At 43.3% G+C, this 19,656-nt stretch overlaps 1 protein-coding gene across 1 annotated transcript in view; it reads left to right on the plus strand.

The window, feature by feature from the left end:
- Positions 1-19,656, plus strand: part of ryr2a (ryanodine receptor 2a (cardiac)) — a 282,131-nt gene that overhangs the window by 125,775 nt on the left and 136,700 nt on the right. Inside the window, exons 40-49 of the mRNA XM_085361763.1 lie at positions 4,978-5,178; positions 7,378-7,483; positions 7,639-7,782; positions 9,332-9,459; positions 10,299-10,444; positions 11,793-11,907; positions 12,107-12,239; positions 16,027-16,130; positions 18,864-18,999; positions 19,104-19,290. Coding sequence (XP_085217889.1) covers positions 4,978-5,178; positions 7,378-7,483; positions 7,639-7,782; positions 9,332-9,459; positions 10,299-10,444; positions 11,793-11,907; positions 12,107-12,239; positions 16,027-16,130; positions 18,864-18,999; positions 19,104-19,290 — 1,400 coding nt within the window. The remainder of the gene's footprint in view (positions 1-4,977; positions 5,179-7,377; positions 7,484-7,638; positions 7,783-9,331; positions 9,460-10,298; positions 10,445-11,792; positions 11,908-12,106; positions 12,240-16,026; positions 16,131-18,863; positions 19,000-19,103; positions 19,291-19,656) is intronic.

Raw genomic sequence — 19,656 nt, forward strand, 5'->3', positions numbered from 1 at the left:
GCATTTGAGAAAGTACACGTTCAGAATGCTCACACACAAGACGCTTTGTCGCTCAATTCACACAGGCGATTGGTTTGTTACAATCGACCTATCAGACGCATATTTTCACATCGCCATTTATCCTCCACACAGGAAATATCTCAGGTTCGCTTATCAGAGCGTAGCGTATGAGTTTCAAACTATCCCATTCGGGCTATCCTTAGCTCCGAGGGTGTTCAGCAAATGTGTGGAGGCAGCGCTGTCTCCGTTAAGGAACAGCGGCATCAGAATATTTTCTTACATAGACGATTATCTAATATGCTCACGATCGCGAGAGCAGGCGATCAAAGACTCCGAGGTGGTGGTGAATCACCTCACGGAGCTTGGGTTCACTATCAACCTGGAAAAGAGCCACTTGGAACCCGCACAGTCTACAGAGTATCTGGGACTCAGAATAGACTCCATCTCTTATCGTATCGCACTTTCAGAGCGGAGGATCGCATCCTTCACTCACTGTCTTTCCCGTTTTCAGCTGGGGAAAGTCGTGCGGTTCCGACTCTGTCTCCGCCTCCTCGGCCTCATGGCCTCGGTGATATCGGTGGTACACTTGGGGCTGCTTATGATGAGAGATTTTCAGCGGTGGGTCGCTTCTCTGCAGCTGTGCCCTCGCCGACATCTCAGTCGTGGTGTAAAAATAACGCAGCCGTGTATCGCGGCTCTCCGGCCCTGGAGGAGCCTGACAGCTCTCGCGGCGGGGGTACCGCTCGGGGCAGTATCATCCAGGGTGACGCTGACCACAGATGCATCCCTGTCAGGTTGGGGTGCAACTATGATGGGCAGAGCAGTGAATGGCGTTTGGTCACAGAGACTCACTCTGAATCACATAAATGTGCTGGAGCTCCGCGCGGTGCTCCTAGCCTTACGGCATTTTCTGCCGTATCTCCGGGGTCAACATGTTTTAGTGAAAACAGACAACTCCACTGTAGTTGCTTATATCAACCGCCAGGGCGGCACCCGTTCCCGGCAGCTACACAGGTTAGCCAGGGAAATAATTATGTGGAGCAGCACTCGGCTCCTCTCCCTTCGGGCAACTCACGTGCCAGGAATTCTGAACAGGGGGGCGGACCTCCTGTCCAGAGGAAATCCACTGTTCGGAGAATGGAGGCTTCACCCACAGGTGGTGGAGCAGATTTGGCAGAGATACGGCCGGGCTGCCGTAGATCTCTTCGCCTCGCGAGAAAACACACAGTGCCCCCTGTTTTTCTCCCTGTCAGACGCACACGCGCCACTGGGCATGGATGCGCTGGCCCATCCTTGGCCAAAAACTCTGCTGTATGCTTTCCCTCCCCTCAGCCTGATCTCCCCAACACTGATCAGAGTGAGGGATCAGGGGCTGTCTCTGATTTTAATAGCTCCACGGTGGCCATCCAAACACTGGATAGCAGAAATCATCCAGCTTCTGGTGGACGAGCCATGGGCACTCCCCATCCGCAGGGACCTACTGTCTCAGGCGCAGGGGGAGATATACCATCCCCATCCAGACCAGGTTGCTCTCTGGGCCTGGCCCGTGAAAGGTGGAATTTGAAGGCAGCAGGCATGCCTCCGAAGGTTATTGAAACCATTCAGAATGCCAGAGCCTCCTCCACCCGTTCCATTTACAGCAGTAAATGGCGTGTTTTTGAAGAGTGGTGCCATGAAAAGCAGATTATCCCTTTTCAGTGTTCAGTGGTGGAGCTGTTGTGTTTTCTTCAAGACTTGCTGGACAAAAGGAAAGCTTTTTCCACTATAAAGGTCTATTTAGCAGCTATTTCAGCCTGCCACGTGGGGTTTGGTGATAAACCTGCTGGGCAGCACCCCCTTGTAGGTCGCTTCATGAGAGGGGCGCGTCGAACGCTCCCAGTTTCTAGACCACTGGTCCCTTTATGGGATCTGTCAGTCATTTTAGACGCCCTCTCCCACCACCCCTTTGAGCCTATTGGGGCAGTGGGGTTGAAGTTTCTCTCTCTTAAAACCACTCTGCTGTTGGCTCTAACCACAGCCAAGCGAGTTAGTGAATTACAGGCTCTGTCTATTCACCCCTCTTGTCTACAGTTGGCCCCGGGACTCACTAAAGCACTCCTGAGGCCTAACCCAGCCTTTGTCCCTAAAGTGTTGGAAACATCATACAGGTGCCCTACAGTAGAGCTCCTAGCTTTTCACCCCCCTCCATTCTCTTCCGAGAGGGAGCAGAGGCTGAACACTTTGTGCCCTGTCCGGGCCTTGGGGACTTATGTTGACAGAACAGCTGGATTCAGGAAGTCGGATCAGCTGTTTGTTTCCTGGGCCTCCCCTCACAAGGGCAGGCCCGTATCACGCCAGAGACTAGCTCATTAGATTGTAGAGGCCTTAGCTCTGGCTTATAGCTGTAAGGGCTTGCAGGCCCCCCCGGGACTCCGAGCACACTCCACTAGGGGTGTGGCCACATCCTGGGCGTTGTTCAGAGGTGTATCAGTCCAGGATATTTGTGCGGCAGCAAGCTGGGCTACGCCGCACACGTTTGTCCGGTTTTATCGGCTGGATGTTGCACAGTCATCCCTGGCTCAGACGGTGCTGGATTCTGGTGCCTCAGGTTCGACCTGAGATCCTGGAGTAGCACTGGAGAGTAGCTTCGGGAGCTGGCGCAATCCGGGAGTGGGCCATATCTCCCATAGTGAAACACCGAGCGAAGTTAGAAAAAGAACGTTGGGTTACTTAACGTAATCCCTGGTTCTTTGATAACAGAGTGAGGTGTTTCACCAACACTTCCCTCCTTGCTTAGGCACGGAAAGAAATCTGCTTGGAATGAGTTAGGAGGAGCTGGTCGGCCGTGTTAGTACGAGGGGGCGGAGCCCTGAGCACGGCTCGACAGGTCTGTCATAGACAGACGTGGTGTCATTGGAGCTTCCGTAGTTGGTCACGCCGAGGCGATTCCCATAGTGAAACACCTCACTCTGTTATCAAAGAACCAGGGATTACGTTAAGTAACCCAACGTTATGCATCATCGAAGTACCGGAGAAATTATAATAACTTAATACATCACATACCATAAAGGCCCTTTCACATAGAATTTTTAAATAATACGGTCGTCTTTTCCAAGTCCCTGTTAGTAAATGATTTAATAATTGATCAACAGATTGATTTACTCCACTGTTACCTTCTTCTGTGTCCAGAGCAGCAACCTGAATGCTACTCCCACAGAGGTCGATTATCTTGTTAATATTTTTACATCTTCACTTAATACAACTGGATACTGTTGCTCCTCTGAAAGAGAAAACCTTAAATCAGAAGTACTTCATGCCCTGGTGTAGCTCACAAATATGCACCTTAAAGCAGATGACACGTAAGCTAGAGAGGAAATGGTGTCTCAGTAATTGAGAAGATCATCATTTAGCCTGGAGAAATTGTTTGCTCCTTCATATTCAATCCCTCCATAAAGCTGGAATATCTTATTATTCATCACTGATTGAAGAACATAAGAACAACCCTAGGTTTGTATTCAGCACTTTAGCCAGGCTGACAAAAAGTCACAGCTCTGTTGGGCCTTTAATGTTGACTAGTAATGACGTGATGAACTTCTTCACAAATGAAATTTGAACCATTAGAGAAAAAATAAGCATCTCAAATGGACCATTATGTACAGCTACTTTCAGTGCCATTAATATTTACAGATTGATCTTTCTGACTTAATTACTTCCTCCAAACCATCTGTTATCTCAAAACTCCTTGAAAGAGTAGTTGTAAAACAGCTAACAGATCATCTGCAGAGGTTTATTTGAAGAGTTTCAGTCAGGTTTCAGAGCTCATCACAGCACAGAAACAGCTTTAGTGAAGGTTACTAATGATCTTCTTGTGGCCTCTGACAGTGGACTCATCTCTGTGCTTGTCCAATAGCATTCAGTGCTACCGATCATAACATTTTATTACAGCGATTAGAGCATGCTGCAGGTATTCAAACCACTGCACTGTTGTCGTGATCTGTGAGTGCAGATCGTGTCTTGAAGACACACGTGAATGTGGGACCAATCTTAACAAGTGATCTGTATTTTCTTAACAGATCACGTCTCTGTCAGACTGCAGGCTTACTTGGGGTTTCTAGCGTATTTAAAATCTGAATGGAAGGAAGAGGCTTCAGCTATTTGGTCCCTCTTCCGGTTCCCTGTTTGGATTTATATAGATAGAGAGACACTCTCTATATTTTTAAAATTAGGCTTAAAACTTTCCCTTTTGGTAAAGCTTATAGTTAGGGGTGGACCGGTTAACGCTAAACCACCACTTAGTTATGCTGCAAGAGCACTTATCCATGAGTTATCTTAGCTACTTTGGGCTACACTCTAGTTCTCGTGGGATGAGACATGGAGTACTTCTTAAAAAGTTCACCACTTCATCACAAGGCTGACATAAAGAGACAGAAAGCTATTTACTCTCATATTGACAGCCTAATTTAGATTGCCAGTTATCTTTAGAAGCAGATGGTAGAATGAACGAACTCCACAGAAAGTTCCCAATCAAAGAAAAAGCTGAATCCAGAACCAGAATCATGCAGTAAGACCCAGATCTTATGGCAAATTCTGAATGTTCTTGTTCCTACAGAGGCAGCTACACCAAGAATTTCTGGTGAAATTTCTGGTAAAATTCCTATCATACTTACCATAAAAAACAGAAACGAGACATTCTTTGTATCGGGCTTTAAACAAGCTTTTTAATGATGTAATGACACCAATTCATTTGTGCAGGATTTCTGCATTGACGTCATCTGTCAGTTTTGTAGGGTCATGCATGGTCTTGACTTAGGTTGAGGGTTGAAATCCTACAATGATAGATAGGGAACAGTATGATTTGGCATTTTTCACAGAATGAGAACTTTCCCCTAATATCGAAATCGCTTTAGAAAGAGATTTCCTAATGGCCACTATGTGCATTTTTTAAAATTTCTTCTTTAAACCATGTCATTTTGTTTGTGTGTGTGTGTGTGTGTGTAGATGTGTCATGTGCTGCAGTACCTGTGTGACTGCCAGGTGCGCCATCGTATTGAGGCAGTGGTGGCCTTCTCTGATGACTTTGTGGCTTGTCTCCAAGAAAACCAACGATTTCGTTACAATGAGGTGATGCTGGCACTCAACATGTCTGCAGCCCTTACTGCCAAGAAGACCAAAGAGTTCAGATCTCCCCCACAGGAACAGGTGGGAACACCACAGAACAACATAAAGCATAAATATAACTGTAACCATTTTCTGTAATTCAAATGGTTGCCGAGCAGAGGACTCTTGCTCAGTGAAGAGCAGTAAATAATGCGACTTACATACACATTTTATTTTAATTTGGCTTTGTATAGAAACACAGTTTTTGCAAACTGTCAGCTAATCAGCCAAGGTTGAGGGTGAACCCATAGTGAAACCTGGCCCCACCCTATCATGTGATATACTGAGGTCAGAAGGCAGTGAGTGGGCGTTAAGGCATCTGGGAAGGGATCTCAACACTGACAGCTGGTGTCATAAGCCCCGTCTCTGTTCAAAGATGGCCGTTCACAGTGGACATAGATGCTTCTTTCAGTCCTCTTTAAAACCATCTGTCTTCTCTGTCCAGCATGTGAACATTGGCATCCTCGAAAGAGTGACCTTTGACCTTTAGATGCAGATGAACAGCCAAGTCTTGTTGTGCCATGTGGTTGCTTGGTCTCTCGAATGTAGAGGTCTGGGCGTTCCTCGCTACACTGCACAGCATGCACTACGTTGTTAAGTTTGTGTTTAGGAGTTTTGTCTTTGGGATGAACCAGTTGTTGTCTGAGTGTGTGGCCGGGTCTGAAGTATACTCTTGGCTCTTTTAAAGGGATAGTATTAGCTATTGGTACAGATATGTTGACGACACCTGGTTCAAAATCAAAATCCAAAAAGTAGAATCCTTCATTGCTCACATCAACTCAGTGATTAAAAACATAAATTTCACCAGGGAAGACACAAAGGACGACTGTTTGCCTTTCCTGGACTGTGCCGTGCACATTAAGGAGAATGGAAACCTCAACATCGAAGTTTACCGGAAGCCCACACACACGGACCAGTACCTCCTCTTTGACTCCCATCACCCTCTGGAACACAAACCTGGAGTAATCAGGACCCTACACCACCGGGCAGAACATGTTCCCTCTAAGCCTGAAGGAAAAAAGAAGGAACACACACATGTAAAGGAAGCTCTTAAAACATGTGGTTATCATAATTGGGCGTTCATAAAGTCAGCAAAGATGCACAGAAAAAGAAGATCAGACACCAGCGAGAGAGGACAAGAAAGACAAACAGAAGAACTTTGCACCCCTTATTTAGCAGGTTTGTAAAAGAAACAGGAGAATTTTCTCCAAAAGTGACATCCCACTTTACTTCAGACCCAGCCACACACAGACAAAAGCTGATTTGACCCAAGTACAAAACAAACACAGACTAAGCAACATAGTGTATGCTGTGCTGTGCAGTGAGGACAGGTGACACCTCTACATCGGAGAAACCAAACAGCCACTCCAAAAATGCATGGCATAGCATAGAAGGGCCACCTCAACAGGACAAGACTTGGCTGTACATCTACACCTAAAAGATAAAGGTCAATCTTTCATGCATGCCAGCATTCACAGCTTGATCCAAGAAAACAGATGGTTTATAGGAGCAAAAGAGGACGTCTAGGTCAACTGTGCTTACGACACCAACTGTCAGCGATCCCCCAGCAACCCCTCCCAGGTACCTCAGGCCCCCAGGCCCCACTTACATCTTGTGTCAAGTGACTTCATTAGGTCATATGATAAGGTAAGGCAAGGTCTCACAATGGTTTCAGCCAAAGCCTCTGGTGATAGTGATCCACAACTTTTTTCCACATGTGATGATTCACATGTTGGAGTGAAACCACTGGGAGGCGTTGCCCCACACCACTGTCCCACTGGGTTTAAATATTACCATTTTAAAAACCTGGGACTCTCTTGGTTTTAGAACTGAAGAAGCCTCTTGTACGAGAGGTGAAATGTTTTCAAAAGTTTTATAGTCCAGTCATCTTCTTTTAAGGCTCTTAAGAGTACCATCACTTGGATCACTGAGAAGCTAAACAGACATGTTGTAGAGCCACTTTTACCAGCAATAACCTAAAAGGACCATTTTCTCTTGCATCGTTGTGGAAGAATTTTGGTCCACTGAGCTTTACAGTGTTTCTTCTGCTCATTGAGATCTCCAGGCTTTCATTTGTGCAAAGTGCAGAAAGGTCCTGCCAAAAGCACAACATGTATGATTTCAGTAAAGCTTTCAGCTTTCACAGCATCTTGTAACTTGTAACTAAACATGTGTATGTACTTTGGATTTCTATATTGAAAATCTAATGGTCGCTTTAAAGGTTCTCTTACCAATCTGCAGATCAACATGCTGTTAAACTTTAAGGATGAGAAGCAGGAGTGTCCCTGTCCTGAATACATCCGAGAACAGCTGCTAGACTTCCATGAAGATCTGATGAGGCACTGTGGTCAGTTTCACAATACACTGCTGCATTAACTACAGTTGCCAGAATAAGATCAATAGCCATAATATCATTTAATAAATATAACAGTAATGTGTGTATAGTCAGTATTCATTAATTGTAGACATACCATACATGCATTGATCTGCCCATTTTGCTAGGTATAGAGTTGGACGAGGAGAGAGGCATAAACTGTGACAGTGACTTCACCATACGAGGTCGACTCATGTCACTGGTGGAGAAAGTGGCTTATCTAAAGAAGAAGATGGCCAACCTGCCAAAGGAAAAAAAAGACAGGAAACCCAGTAAGGCCATTCTTAAATGAGCTGCTAGTAATTCTCAATGAATAGGAAAATGTACAAGCCTACACTGTTCCAAAAATAGTAATGTCAAAGTATCTTACTGTACATTTTACAGTTGCAGTCTTTCTAAAATATCATTAAATTTACATAAGTAGACTGTGATTTTACATGTCAAAGGTAAAATAACATAACATCACTGTAAATATAATAAAACACAATTTACTTGTTTTGTAAATATATTTTTTGTGCATATTCAGATTGTAAAAATACATTCAGAAATGTATCATAATTTCACAAATATTTGTTTGTTATGTGAGAGAATGATCTGTTAAATTCAAAATAAATAAATAAATGTAGAGGCAGGAATTGCAATTAATATAAATCTCAAAGTATTCACAACATTCCTGAACAGAAATAGGCCTCTGCAACTGGGGTGAGGGTGTGACCATGAAAACAATGTGACATGCCATTGGATGTTGGGACACATAATAACATGACGCTAAGCATCGGCCAATGAATGTGAACTAACAACCACAAGGTCGCGGCTGCACTGAAAACATCCTAATATAAAAGTATTTTACTGCATTTCACAGTTTTGTTCTGTTCTTCTAGAACATCATTAAAGTTACGTAAATAGACTGATTCCACATTTCAAATGTAAATTAACGTTAAATCACTGTAATGTAATAAAACATCATTTTCATGATTATTAACTGTGTCTGTCTGTACATATGCATATTTAGATTGTTAAAATACATTCACAAATGTATCATGATCTCACAAATATCTGTGCGTTATTTGAAAGATCGAACTGTTGAATTCAAATGTAATGCTATGGATTTGATTTGATTTGATATACCTTTATTACTCCCACAGGGGGAAATTTCATAAACCTGCCGACCTATTGCACGCAATGGCGGCGCCATCTTACCCTCCGATCATACATACATTACACAAAACATCACATGGGGAAGGAGGTATAACAATGGAAAATGCACCACATGAGGAAAGATAAGGATAACAAAAATCACTCCCCCCAGACTGAGCTCCAACAGGGAGATCAGTTTGAGAACAGAAAAAAACACCTCTGCACGTAGCACATGAAAACAACTTGTCAGTCTGTCCCAGGGAATGCAATCCATTATTATTTAAACCAACTGTTAACTGTATATTTCTGTACATTTACGCATTATGATTCATATTGCCACATTCATTGACCTTGTTTACAGGTAATTTCATTGTTTGATCACGTTAAAATGTTCCTAATTTGATGTCTAAAAGCACTTGGAAAAGGCAGAATCCCATGTAAAATTAGCTCAACAAACTCTACTTTCATTACTGGAAATAACCGTATTTTTATGAGGAAGTTATTTTCTGTTATTTTACGGTAGTATTTTGGCGCCCCAGCTGCCAGAATATTACCGTTTTTTCACGATGTTTTTTTTAACAGTGTAGTAGCTATGAGACAAAAAAAGTAAATAAGATCTTTGACTTCAGGACATTCAATCTCTGACCTGCTCTCCCTTCCTCCTTCTCTGTCCTTCTCCTTAAGGTACCTTACAACAGCTCATTTCCGATACGATGGTGCGCTGGGCTCAGGAGTCAGTTATAGAGGATCCAGAGCTGGTCAGAGCTATGTTTGTCCTACTTCACCGCCAGTATGATGGCATTGGTGGACAGGTTTGTGTGTGTAATAGAAAAGAAAATCCATACCACTGGAATCTCCAAATAAATGTATACAATATAGTCATGCTATATTTGTAACAATCTGATGTGAGAGTTGTTCTTTTAGGAAAATATGAGGAGCGGCTATCCAGCCTGCTCCATATGTGACACACTTCCTGGGGTCCCAAACAATAAATCTGGCAACTGTCAAGTAGATCAGATTGAACAAAACAATTGTTAAGAAAGCAAAAAATGCACATGCAAACAATCCTTGGTGCTACTTTTCAATTTGTTGAAAAGTGACCTGCCTACCAGTTCACCAGAGGCCGACTGTCAGCTTTGTTCAGATGATGTGGTCATAAATTCACCAGATAATCAAGTCTAGTACAACAAGTTCCACAAGTCAAACAAACATGTGGGACGTTCTTCATTTATTTGCACAGTGTCACTAATATTAGAAACATCCCGTCTCAGAGTGATGCTCTATAAGAACTCCCTGAACCGCCTTCAGCTGATCCAGAATGGTGCAGCAAGAATACGAACTGGAACTTGAAAGAGAGCCCGTGTTTCTCCTATATTAGCTTCTCTTCAATTGATCCGTGTTAAAAGCATTAAATTAGAATTTAAATTTCATTTAAAATCCTTCTGTCCCACATCAGATTGCACTCTCACAGTAACACTACAGTTATTTGAAAAGAACAATGTAAGTTGTTAATTTCTGTGTATTCATTTATCTCTCCTTACTTCAGGTACAGATGTGAAATATCATGCTCCGTTTGCACAGTAACAGTGCTTCTGCTTGTATATTAAATGTATGTCAATCAGTTTAATAAGGTATGAATATGTCTGTGCAGGTGCGGGCTCTTCCTAAAACCTACACTATAAACTCAGTATCAATCGAGGACACCATCAACCTGTTAGCGGCTCTCGGTCAGATCAGATCTCTGCTGAGTGTGCGCATGGGAAGAGAGGAGGAGAAACTGATGATCAGAGGGCTGGGGTGAGAGCACGCTTATCTGTCAGGCTCTTGCGTGTCTGAATGATTTGTTTTCTTTGGAGTACTTTCTTCTTTAGACTTGCTTTAACTCCCAACAAGAAGAGGAAAAATGTAAACAAATATTTATGTGAATGAAAGTTCAGAAACAGAGCAATTACAATTTTGTGCATGTGTGTATATTTGATTTTTAATCTATCTACAGAATGCCCTACAGGCACATAAAAACAAATTCAGAATTTCTCTTAGTCGTAGATGGACTTTTGTCTTCAAGTATTCTTTTACTTCTTGGGTAACTGCTCAGACTAACTTTAAAGAGTGTCCATGTAAGGATATGGCTTAGGCACACATAATCTGTATATCTCAGTCCAGCACAATAAAAACAGGAACATTTCACTTTACCTATGGGTTATATGCTTTGTTTCAATGGTTTGCAAACCTTTGTGCCCAAAGAACACCTGTATTCATGCACAAAAGTCTTTCTTTTGGTTGCATTCTTCACAGACAATTTGCAGCATCTTGATCTAGAGCAGCCTTCCTGTCAGGATTGATACCACTCAACAAACACATTCCATGCCTCGTCTTCAGCACTTTATTATACACTTAAATACAAAGCAACAAATTGTCTTGCATTGGAGTGCATTAGATTGCTTGCAACTAGTGACTTGGTCTGCTTCACATAGCTCAAGTTACTCTAATGTGGTTTCCAAGTCCCACTTTAGCTTGCTTGGCAAGGTAAAGGTGGACTTGGTAGCATTTACCAGCTAATCCTGGCAGATAACTGTTGACATCTATAGTCTAGCTGAAGCTACACAATACATGTGCGCATGTGTCATATAGGTAACCTTCACATTATTGATTGCTGCTTTTTGGTGATGGGTCCTCTTCCCTAGTGGCTAATTGTGGTTTGCTCCATACAAGGAAATGATCCCTTTTCCCCTTATTAATCTCCTTGTAGTCAGTTGGTGGATTTAATGTCACAAGCATGCGATTCCCATTGCTAGCAACTTTGAAAATGCACTCTGGTTCCATTTGACAGATGTTTGTTAAGATCAACATTGTTGGTGACCCAGATTAGGTTTGAGATTAGATTTTAAACTAAAATGAAGTCTGGTTTTTGAGGCAGCTTTTTCCATTTTAGACATTGTTGGTTGCACTTGACCCAAAACTGTTCTTACTTGGTTTGTATCCAAAAGCCTTATAATAAAAATGAGCACCCATGAACCTCTTTTAAATGTCAAAACCTGAATATCACTGTTGTAATAACAAAACACTCTGGTCAAATATTAAACAGTTAATATATGAAAGAGTTTGAGCTGTCGGTTTAAATTTCACCCATCCTTCTTCCTCTCAGAGATATCATGAACAACAAAGTGTTTTACCAACATCCTAACCTGATGAGAGCGTTGGGAATGCACGAGACTGTCATGGAGGTCATGGTCAATGTGCTCAGTGGAGGAGACTCCAAGGTATGTAGTAGTAATAGTGCTGACATACTGAAGAGTCATGATGAAGAATGGTAGAGCAATGGGGAAATGCATTCGTATTTCAAATAAATTATGTGTCACAAAATGTTTTAAATATATGTTTTTCCCCTGAATTATTTTCAGATAAATAAACACAAAGGGACATTTTGTCTAACAACCTGTGATGCACGTGTGTTTTCAGGAAATCACCTTTCCAAAAATGGTGGCCAACTGTTGTCGTTTTCTATGTTACTTCTGTCGAATCAGCCGTCAGAACCAGAAAGCCATGTTTGACCATCTGAGTTATCTGCTGGAGAACAGCAGTGTTGGCCTGGGTGAGTAATGATGACCTAACAAGCATTATTTCAGTTGAATATTTATCATGAAGAGAACAGGAGATGAAGGAATGTTGAAGACCAATGCATGGTGACCAACATTAATAATAAAGGGAATAAAGGGAACTAGCTCAGAATTGTTTTGTTGTTGATTAACGTTGGTAGTTGAGGACGGGTAGCAGCTACAGAGTTGTGTAAAAGCTTGAAGAATGACGTTGCAATTTACCCACAAGACATAGAGCTCAAAAAGACAAACATCAGAATCAGAATCAGAATCAGAATGGGGTTTATTGCCAAATGTTGAGCAGGTTTACAACATTAGGAAATTGCTGCGGTGCTTCAGTGCAAACATAGTGTCATAAATAGCACTTAAATAGACATGGAAAAAAATAAAAGTAGGGATAAGAATTCAAAGTGCTACGTGGAAAGATATGTGCATGAGATATACATGAGATATATACATGAGAATAAGAATTAAGAGTGCTACGTTGAAAGATATATACATGAGTGCAGGTGGTGATCAGTGCCAGACATGAAATGATGCAGTGACACAGCGTAGGGTCATGTGTTAGTGGCGGGGACAGTCATGTGGTTATTGTTCATGTGTCCGACAGCAGAGGGGAAGAAACTGTTCTTGTGGCGAGAGGTTCTGGTGCGAATGGACCGGAGCCTCCTGCCTGAGGGGAGCAGGTCAAACAGACTGTGTCCAGGGTGAGAAGGGTCAGCTGAGATCCGAGCTGCACGCCGCAATGTCCTGGAGGTGTACAGGTCCTGCAGAGATGGGAGTCTGCAGCCAATCACCTTCTCAGCAGAGCGCACAACACGCTGCAGTCTCTGTTTGTCCCTGATAGTGGCTCCAGCGTACCACACGGTGATGGAGGAGGTGAGGATGGACTCGATGATTGCAGTGTAGAACTGCATCATCGTCCGTGTTGGCAGGTTGAATTTCTTCAGCTGCCTCAGGAAGTACATCCTCTGCTGGGCTTTCTTGATGACGGAGGTGATGGTGGGCTCCCACTTCAGGTCCTGGGTGATGGTGGTACCCAGGAAGCGGAATGAGTCCACAGAGGTGATGGGGGTGTCAGTCAGGATGATGGGGGGGAGTGGGGCTGTGTGCTTCCTGAAGTCCACAATAATCTCCACTGTCTTCTGGGCATTCAGCACCAGGTTGTTGTGGCTGCACCAGGACACCAGACGTTCAACCTCCCTCCTGTAGGCAGACTCGTCCCCGTCCGAGATGAGTCCAATAACGGTGGTGTCATCTGCGAACTTGATTAGCTTGACAGACTGGTGGGTGGAGGTGCAGCAGTTGGTGTACAGGGAGAAGAGCAGAGGAGAAAGAACACAGCCCTGAGGGGAGCCGGTGCTGATGGTCCGGGAGTCCGAGACATTCTTTCCCAGCCTCACGTGCTGCTTCCTGTCCGTCAGGAAGTCAGTGATCCACCGGCAGATGGGATCAGGCACATTCATCTGGGAAAGCTTGTCTCGGAGATGGTCTGGAAGGATGGTGTTGAAGGCAGAGCTGAAGTCCACAAACAGGATCCTGGCGTAGGTTCCTGGGGAGTCCAGATGCTGCAGGATGAAGTGTAGGGCCATGTTGATGGCGTCGTCTACAGACCTGTTGGCTCTATATGCAAACTGCAGGGGGTCCAGGAGGGGGGCCGTGAGGGTCCTGAGATGGGAGAGAACTAGGCGCTCAAAAGACTTCATGACCACAGATGTCAGAGCCACGGGTCTGTAGTCATTTAGTCCAGTGATCCTAGGTTTCTTGGGGACAGGGATTATGGTGGAGGACTTGAAGCAGGCAGGCACATGACATGCCTGCAGTGAGGAGTTGAAAATGCCAGAAAACACTGGGGCCAGCTCGTTTGCACAGTGTCTGAGGGTGGCAGGAGACACACCGTCTGGGCCGGGAGCTTTCCGAGCATTCAGACTCTTAAACTGCTTCCTCACATCTGCTTCATGAATATGAAGAGTTGTGGTGGGAGGAGGTGGTGTGAAATCCTCTTTTGTGTGGGGTGAGGAGGGGGGTGTTGTAGGTGAACAGTTTGAAGGTGGTGATGGCTCTATGGAGGGGGGAGAGGTGGGGGAATGAGTGTCCAAAGTGTCTCTATTGTTGGGGCCGTTGGAGGTGTGAAGGCTGCCTGATGGCTCGTCAAAACGGCAGTAGAAGTCGTTAAGGGTGTTGGCTAAGAGCAAGTCATCAGTGGAGTGGGGGGTTTTAGGCTTGTAGTTTGTGATATTCCTAAAACCTTTCCACACAGAGGCCGAGTCATTCTCTGAGATCTGCTGCTGCATCTTCTCAGAGTGCTGATGTTTAGCAATGTCCACTTCTTTAGTGAACCTGTACTTGGCCTCTCTGTAGCAGTCCCTGTCTCCGCTTCTGAACGCCTTTCTCTTTTCCAGCCACAGCTTTTTGAGTTTAGGAGTAAACCAGGGTTTGTCATTGTTATAACTCACCCTGGTGCGTGATGGCACAATGCTGTCCTCACAGAAGTGGATATAGGAGGTGACAGTGTCCGTAAACTTGTCCAAGCTGTTAGAAGCAGCCTTCATTGTGTCCCAGTCTGTGGTCTCCAAACACGTGCGAAGCTCCTCCACAGCCTCGTTGCTCCACAGTTTTTTAGTCCTCACGACAGGTTTGGAGAGCTTCAGCCTCTGTCTGTACGCGGGGATTAGGTGGATCATGACGTGGTCAGAAAGACCGAGTGAAGCGCGGGGCACCGCGCGATAGGCCCCGCTGATCGTGCTGTAACAGTGGTCTAATGTCCTCTCCTCTCTGGTCGGGCATTTAATATACTGCTTATATTTCGGAAGCTCATGGCTCAGATTGGCTTTGTTAAAGTCCCCAAGAGCAATGATGAGACATGCACTTGGTGCCGTTTTGGCGCTCTCTGTCAGGGTGAAAAATGAACATTGACATACTGGTGGAGGACTTGAACACAGTCCTCCACCAGTATTCATGGTATGAATGCATTAGCTATGAAACTTGACAGTTTGTTTCAAGTATGGGAACAAAGCTTACTTGTTGTTCCTAGAGTATTTAAAAGTAGAATGGGAGGCAGAGCCTTCAGTTTCCAGGCCCCTCTTCTGTGGGACCAGCTCACAGCTTGGACATCTTAATACGAGATATTTTTGCTTGAAATAAGTGAAAAAATATGCCAATGGAACAAGTGAAAATTCTCCAGATCCAACATGCACTGTCTAAAAACAAGTTCTTCTATCTCACTGAAATGTTACTCTGTAATTGATTGTGTCTTATTTACCGGTAAGTGTGATGAGATATTTTGACTAGAATATATTAAGATTTTGAGTTTTTGCAGTGTATATTTATATAAATCTTGTCTACTCACTCAAAGCACTTTAGAATACACATTTACGCATTCACACTAACACACATTCGGGGATTAAGTAAATGGTAAATGGACTGGTTCTGATAAAGCACTTTTCTACTCTGAGCACAACTTGCCTCATTCACCCATTTGCACAAGCACTTTTTTATGCTTTCCATCTAACATTCACGCTCTGATGGCTGCATCGTAAAGCAACTGGGGGTTAGTATCTTGCCCAAGGATATTTGGCATGAAGACTAGAGCAGATGGGGGTTGAACCACCAAGCTCCTGATTAGTAGGTGACCTGCTCTACCTCCCAGATTGCCACTGACTTTTGGATTGACAGACTACCCTCTCTAGCTCTGGGATGTTTGTTGCTTTGGAGCAAATGACTGTCTATTGTGAAAGTTTGTATAGTTGCATACACTTTACATATGTCTTTTCCTCTTCTCAGCATCTCCATCTATGCGAGGATCCACTCCTCTGGATGTGGCTGCAGCATCAGTCATGGATAATAATGAGCTTGCCCTTGCTTTAAGAGAGCCAGACCTGGAGAAGGTGAGGCTGACAAAGACTTAGACACACACAAAAGGAAAACCGTAAATTGTATTAGATATTCTGAGGTCACTTTAGCCTATAGAATAGAAGAGCCTGTTACTGTCACAGCACATGTACAACAAAATTGTACCAACTGTGGTGGAATAAAATACAGTCTGGGGAAGAAGATATGACTTGATTGACCTGAGGTGTCGACCACAGGGCAGCGGGTCAAACGGGTGGTATCCAGGGTGCAAGGGGAATCTGGCGAGGGTGCGAGCTGCCATCTTATGAAGATTAGGGTCTGTTAAGTTCTTGTTGCCTCAGAGAAAGTTACAAAAGTAGATGGTGAGCCTTGGCTCCATGTATCACCTTCTCCAGCATCTCCCTACACCTTTGAATATGCCACAGAGCTCAGAGTTACTTCACATGCACGCTGACAATTATACATAAACATGTCTGCTTAAGGAAGAAAGCATGTACAAAATGAGGCTTAAACTTCATCCCCAAATCGGTTCTGTATTCCTTTGTAAATTCAAGTTCTGTTTTAAATTTGGTGCACAGCTATCAAAATCAAATATTTTATAATGCATATTAATCTGATTCCTTACCAATCATGAAATTAACTTAATCAGTTCCATAGGTCTTATTCATACTGCTCCTTTAAGACAGCAGTCTCACTATACCCCATTCATTATACAAATTGATAATAGCAGTGGTTAGCAGAAACACTACTTTAAAACATGTAGATGCAAATATGTACTCAGCTTCCAAGCTAAAACCACTTAGAAAAAAGAGAGTACGAGTTTATATAGCAGCAGTTAGCGGGGTTAACATTTCAGCATGTTGGTTAGCAGCGGCAACTGTAAAGTCTACTCGCCAGTGCAAAGCACTTTGCATTTACAAGAAACAGCTTCAGGTCTCCAGATCTAGCAGTTAACAAAACAGACGTCTCGCTTTTCAACCTCTTTTTCAACAGCAACAATGTTCCTCATATTTAGTTATCAGCCTTACCAGCGTAACCAAACGGAAAACGGTTAAAGGCTGGAGAACAATTCCCATTGGTTAAAAATGAAATTGTCCATCAAGGTCAGAAAATAACAACTGTTAAACAAAAATGAATAAATAACAAGAATCAAATGTATTTGGCTTTCAACACAACAATAACTTTTTATACAGTCATCTTATTAGAATTTTGCTTTAGAGTTTACAGTACATTACACCACAGGAGTAGTAATTCTGACCAAAGGTTTCTACTTTTATCTGACTGTGACTGGGCTACAGCATCACCTGCACAAAGCAAATCTTCAGGCCGCCAAATTGAGATTTTCCATTATTCCCGTATAGTCTGTAAAGGCTATGAATTGGTGACACCAGAAACAAATGTATTAGTATAAAATCCAGAAAGCTACACGCTGAGATTATTTTAAGGTGGCACATGCCACCACAGTAGATCCGTCCCCGCTGCCGGTCATGTGAACCAAGCTCTAGCTATGGGCACAGTTTATGTCCCATGGCAACGGGTCGGGCATCCCATACTAGGGATACCACTTTTTTATGTCCGATACCGATACCGACATCATAAATTTGGATATCTGCCGATACCGATATGAATCCGATATAGTGTGTTTTAATCAATAAAACTGTTTTTTAATATCTTGCTGCATTTTGATAAGTTCATACTCAAGTTTAAATAAACAACAACACTAAAGCTATTCTGTTACACCTGTATGTAAAGAACACACTGCACCCAAAATATTTCATAGTTCAGCAAAACTGATCAATCTAATAAACTTAAACCTGCTCCATCCTCCCTGTTCTGGTGTTTTAAAGAGAACTTAGCAGAAATATTAAGCAACCTGACTAATAGGGTTGCAAACTCCCAGCAACATCTTTCTTCAACAGAACTGCAGACTGCACAGATGGTATCTTCCCAAAGGAAAAAGTGCTATAGCTTACTAGGGTATATTAAACTTAACAGTTACTATATACAGTAATGGACTTCTATACGTTTTACATCAGATTAAAACTTTGGGTTTAATATTCGGATAATTATTTATTAAAAGCTCGACATTTTAAATGAGAATAAGAAAGAAAAGTATGTCTTTGTGCCCCTTTTCCCTGTTCATGCCCTAAACGTGCTGCTGTTGTTCAGCCGCTGGTTTCCTCTTTCTGGCACGAAGTGGGCCAAAAACAAACAAGAGAGAAAAGCCGATCAGCTGATCATTGATCAGTTTCATGATTGAAGTAGGAGCAGGAGAGAGAGAGAGGCAGTCGCTCCATATATCGGTTGTTAAGCTTAACGCTGGAATGCTTTACAAACATTCAGAGATGAACTTACACACTTGCTTTACTTCTCTGGGATCACTTCCTCGGAGATGAAATGCTGGTTTGGTAGCGAGGCTACAAACACACACAGCGGCTCTATCACGTGACCACACTGCTCCGACGTGCTACGGTTATGAGCCGAGTCGCCATGTCGCAAGTTTTGTGAGGTGCTTTTTTGATATTTAATGGATCGGATTACATTTTTTATTTCTCTCCGATATCCGATCCAGTAATTTACGTCAGTATCGGACCGATACCGATACGTAATATCGGATCGGTCCATCTCTATCCCATACTGCTGAAGCCCTTTGTGCTTTGTTCTATCTCTGTTAGTTAAATTTAAATTGTAGGTGTCTTTCCACTGTGCTATATTTTTTCTTTTTGAAACAAACAACCCAAAATAATAATAATAATTTATTTTTGCAGGTGGTACAATATCTAGCTGGGTGTGGGCTGCAGAGCTGTGTGATGCTGGTCCGTAAGGGATACCCTGACATTGGCTGGAACCCTGTGGAGGGGGAACGATACCTTGACTTCCTGCGCTTTGCTGTCTTCTGCAATGGTAAAAATGTAACCATACGACTGCAGTCAGATCATTTATTTTCCACTGGAGTTTGTATCATGTGCAACCACAAACTTAGCAACTTGTCCCTGTTATGTGGCCAGGTGAAAGTGTGGAGGAGAATGCCAATGTTGTGGTAAGGCTCCTTATTCGTCGACCAGAATGTTTTGGCCCGGCTCTTCGAGGTGAAGGTGGTGATGGGTTGTTGGCAGCAATGGAGGAGGCCATTAAGATCTCTCAGGATCCCTCCAGAGATGGTCCGTCTCCTATGTCTGAGAGCAGCAAGGCACTGTATGACAACACTTCTAACCTGATTACTTACATATACATATTAAAGTTCACACTGACAGAACAGGACTGATCAGTTGGACTGAACAGGCAAGAATCAATTACATTTCCTTTATATTTATACAGCACCCATTCATAGCAGCAGTTATCTCCAGACACTCAAGGTACCAGCCGTCAGATAACTCCCTATAAGCAGCACTTGGCGACACTGGCAAGAAAGACCTCACTTTTAACAGGAAGCGCTCGCTAGCACAATCATGTTGACTGTTTGCATTTGGTCTGCCTGGTAGACTAAATTCCTTACAAAGGTCTGTACATGAGTCTACAAGTCTAGATGGCTTGTCAACAACCTGTTAAATGTTAAGGGAT

Source organism: Diplotaxodon limnothrissa, linkage group LG8 (genome assembly GCF_057381915.1).
Source record: "Diplotaxodon limnothrissa isolate DT_005_m linkage group LG8, D_limnothrissa_male_GT1.1, whole genome shotgun sequence".
NCBI lineage: Eukaryota > Metazoa > Chordata > Actinopteri > Cichliformes > Cichlidae > Diplotaxodon > Diplotaxodon limnothrissa.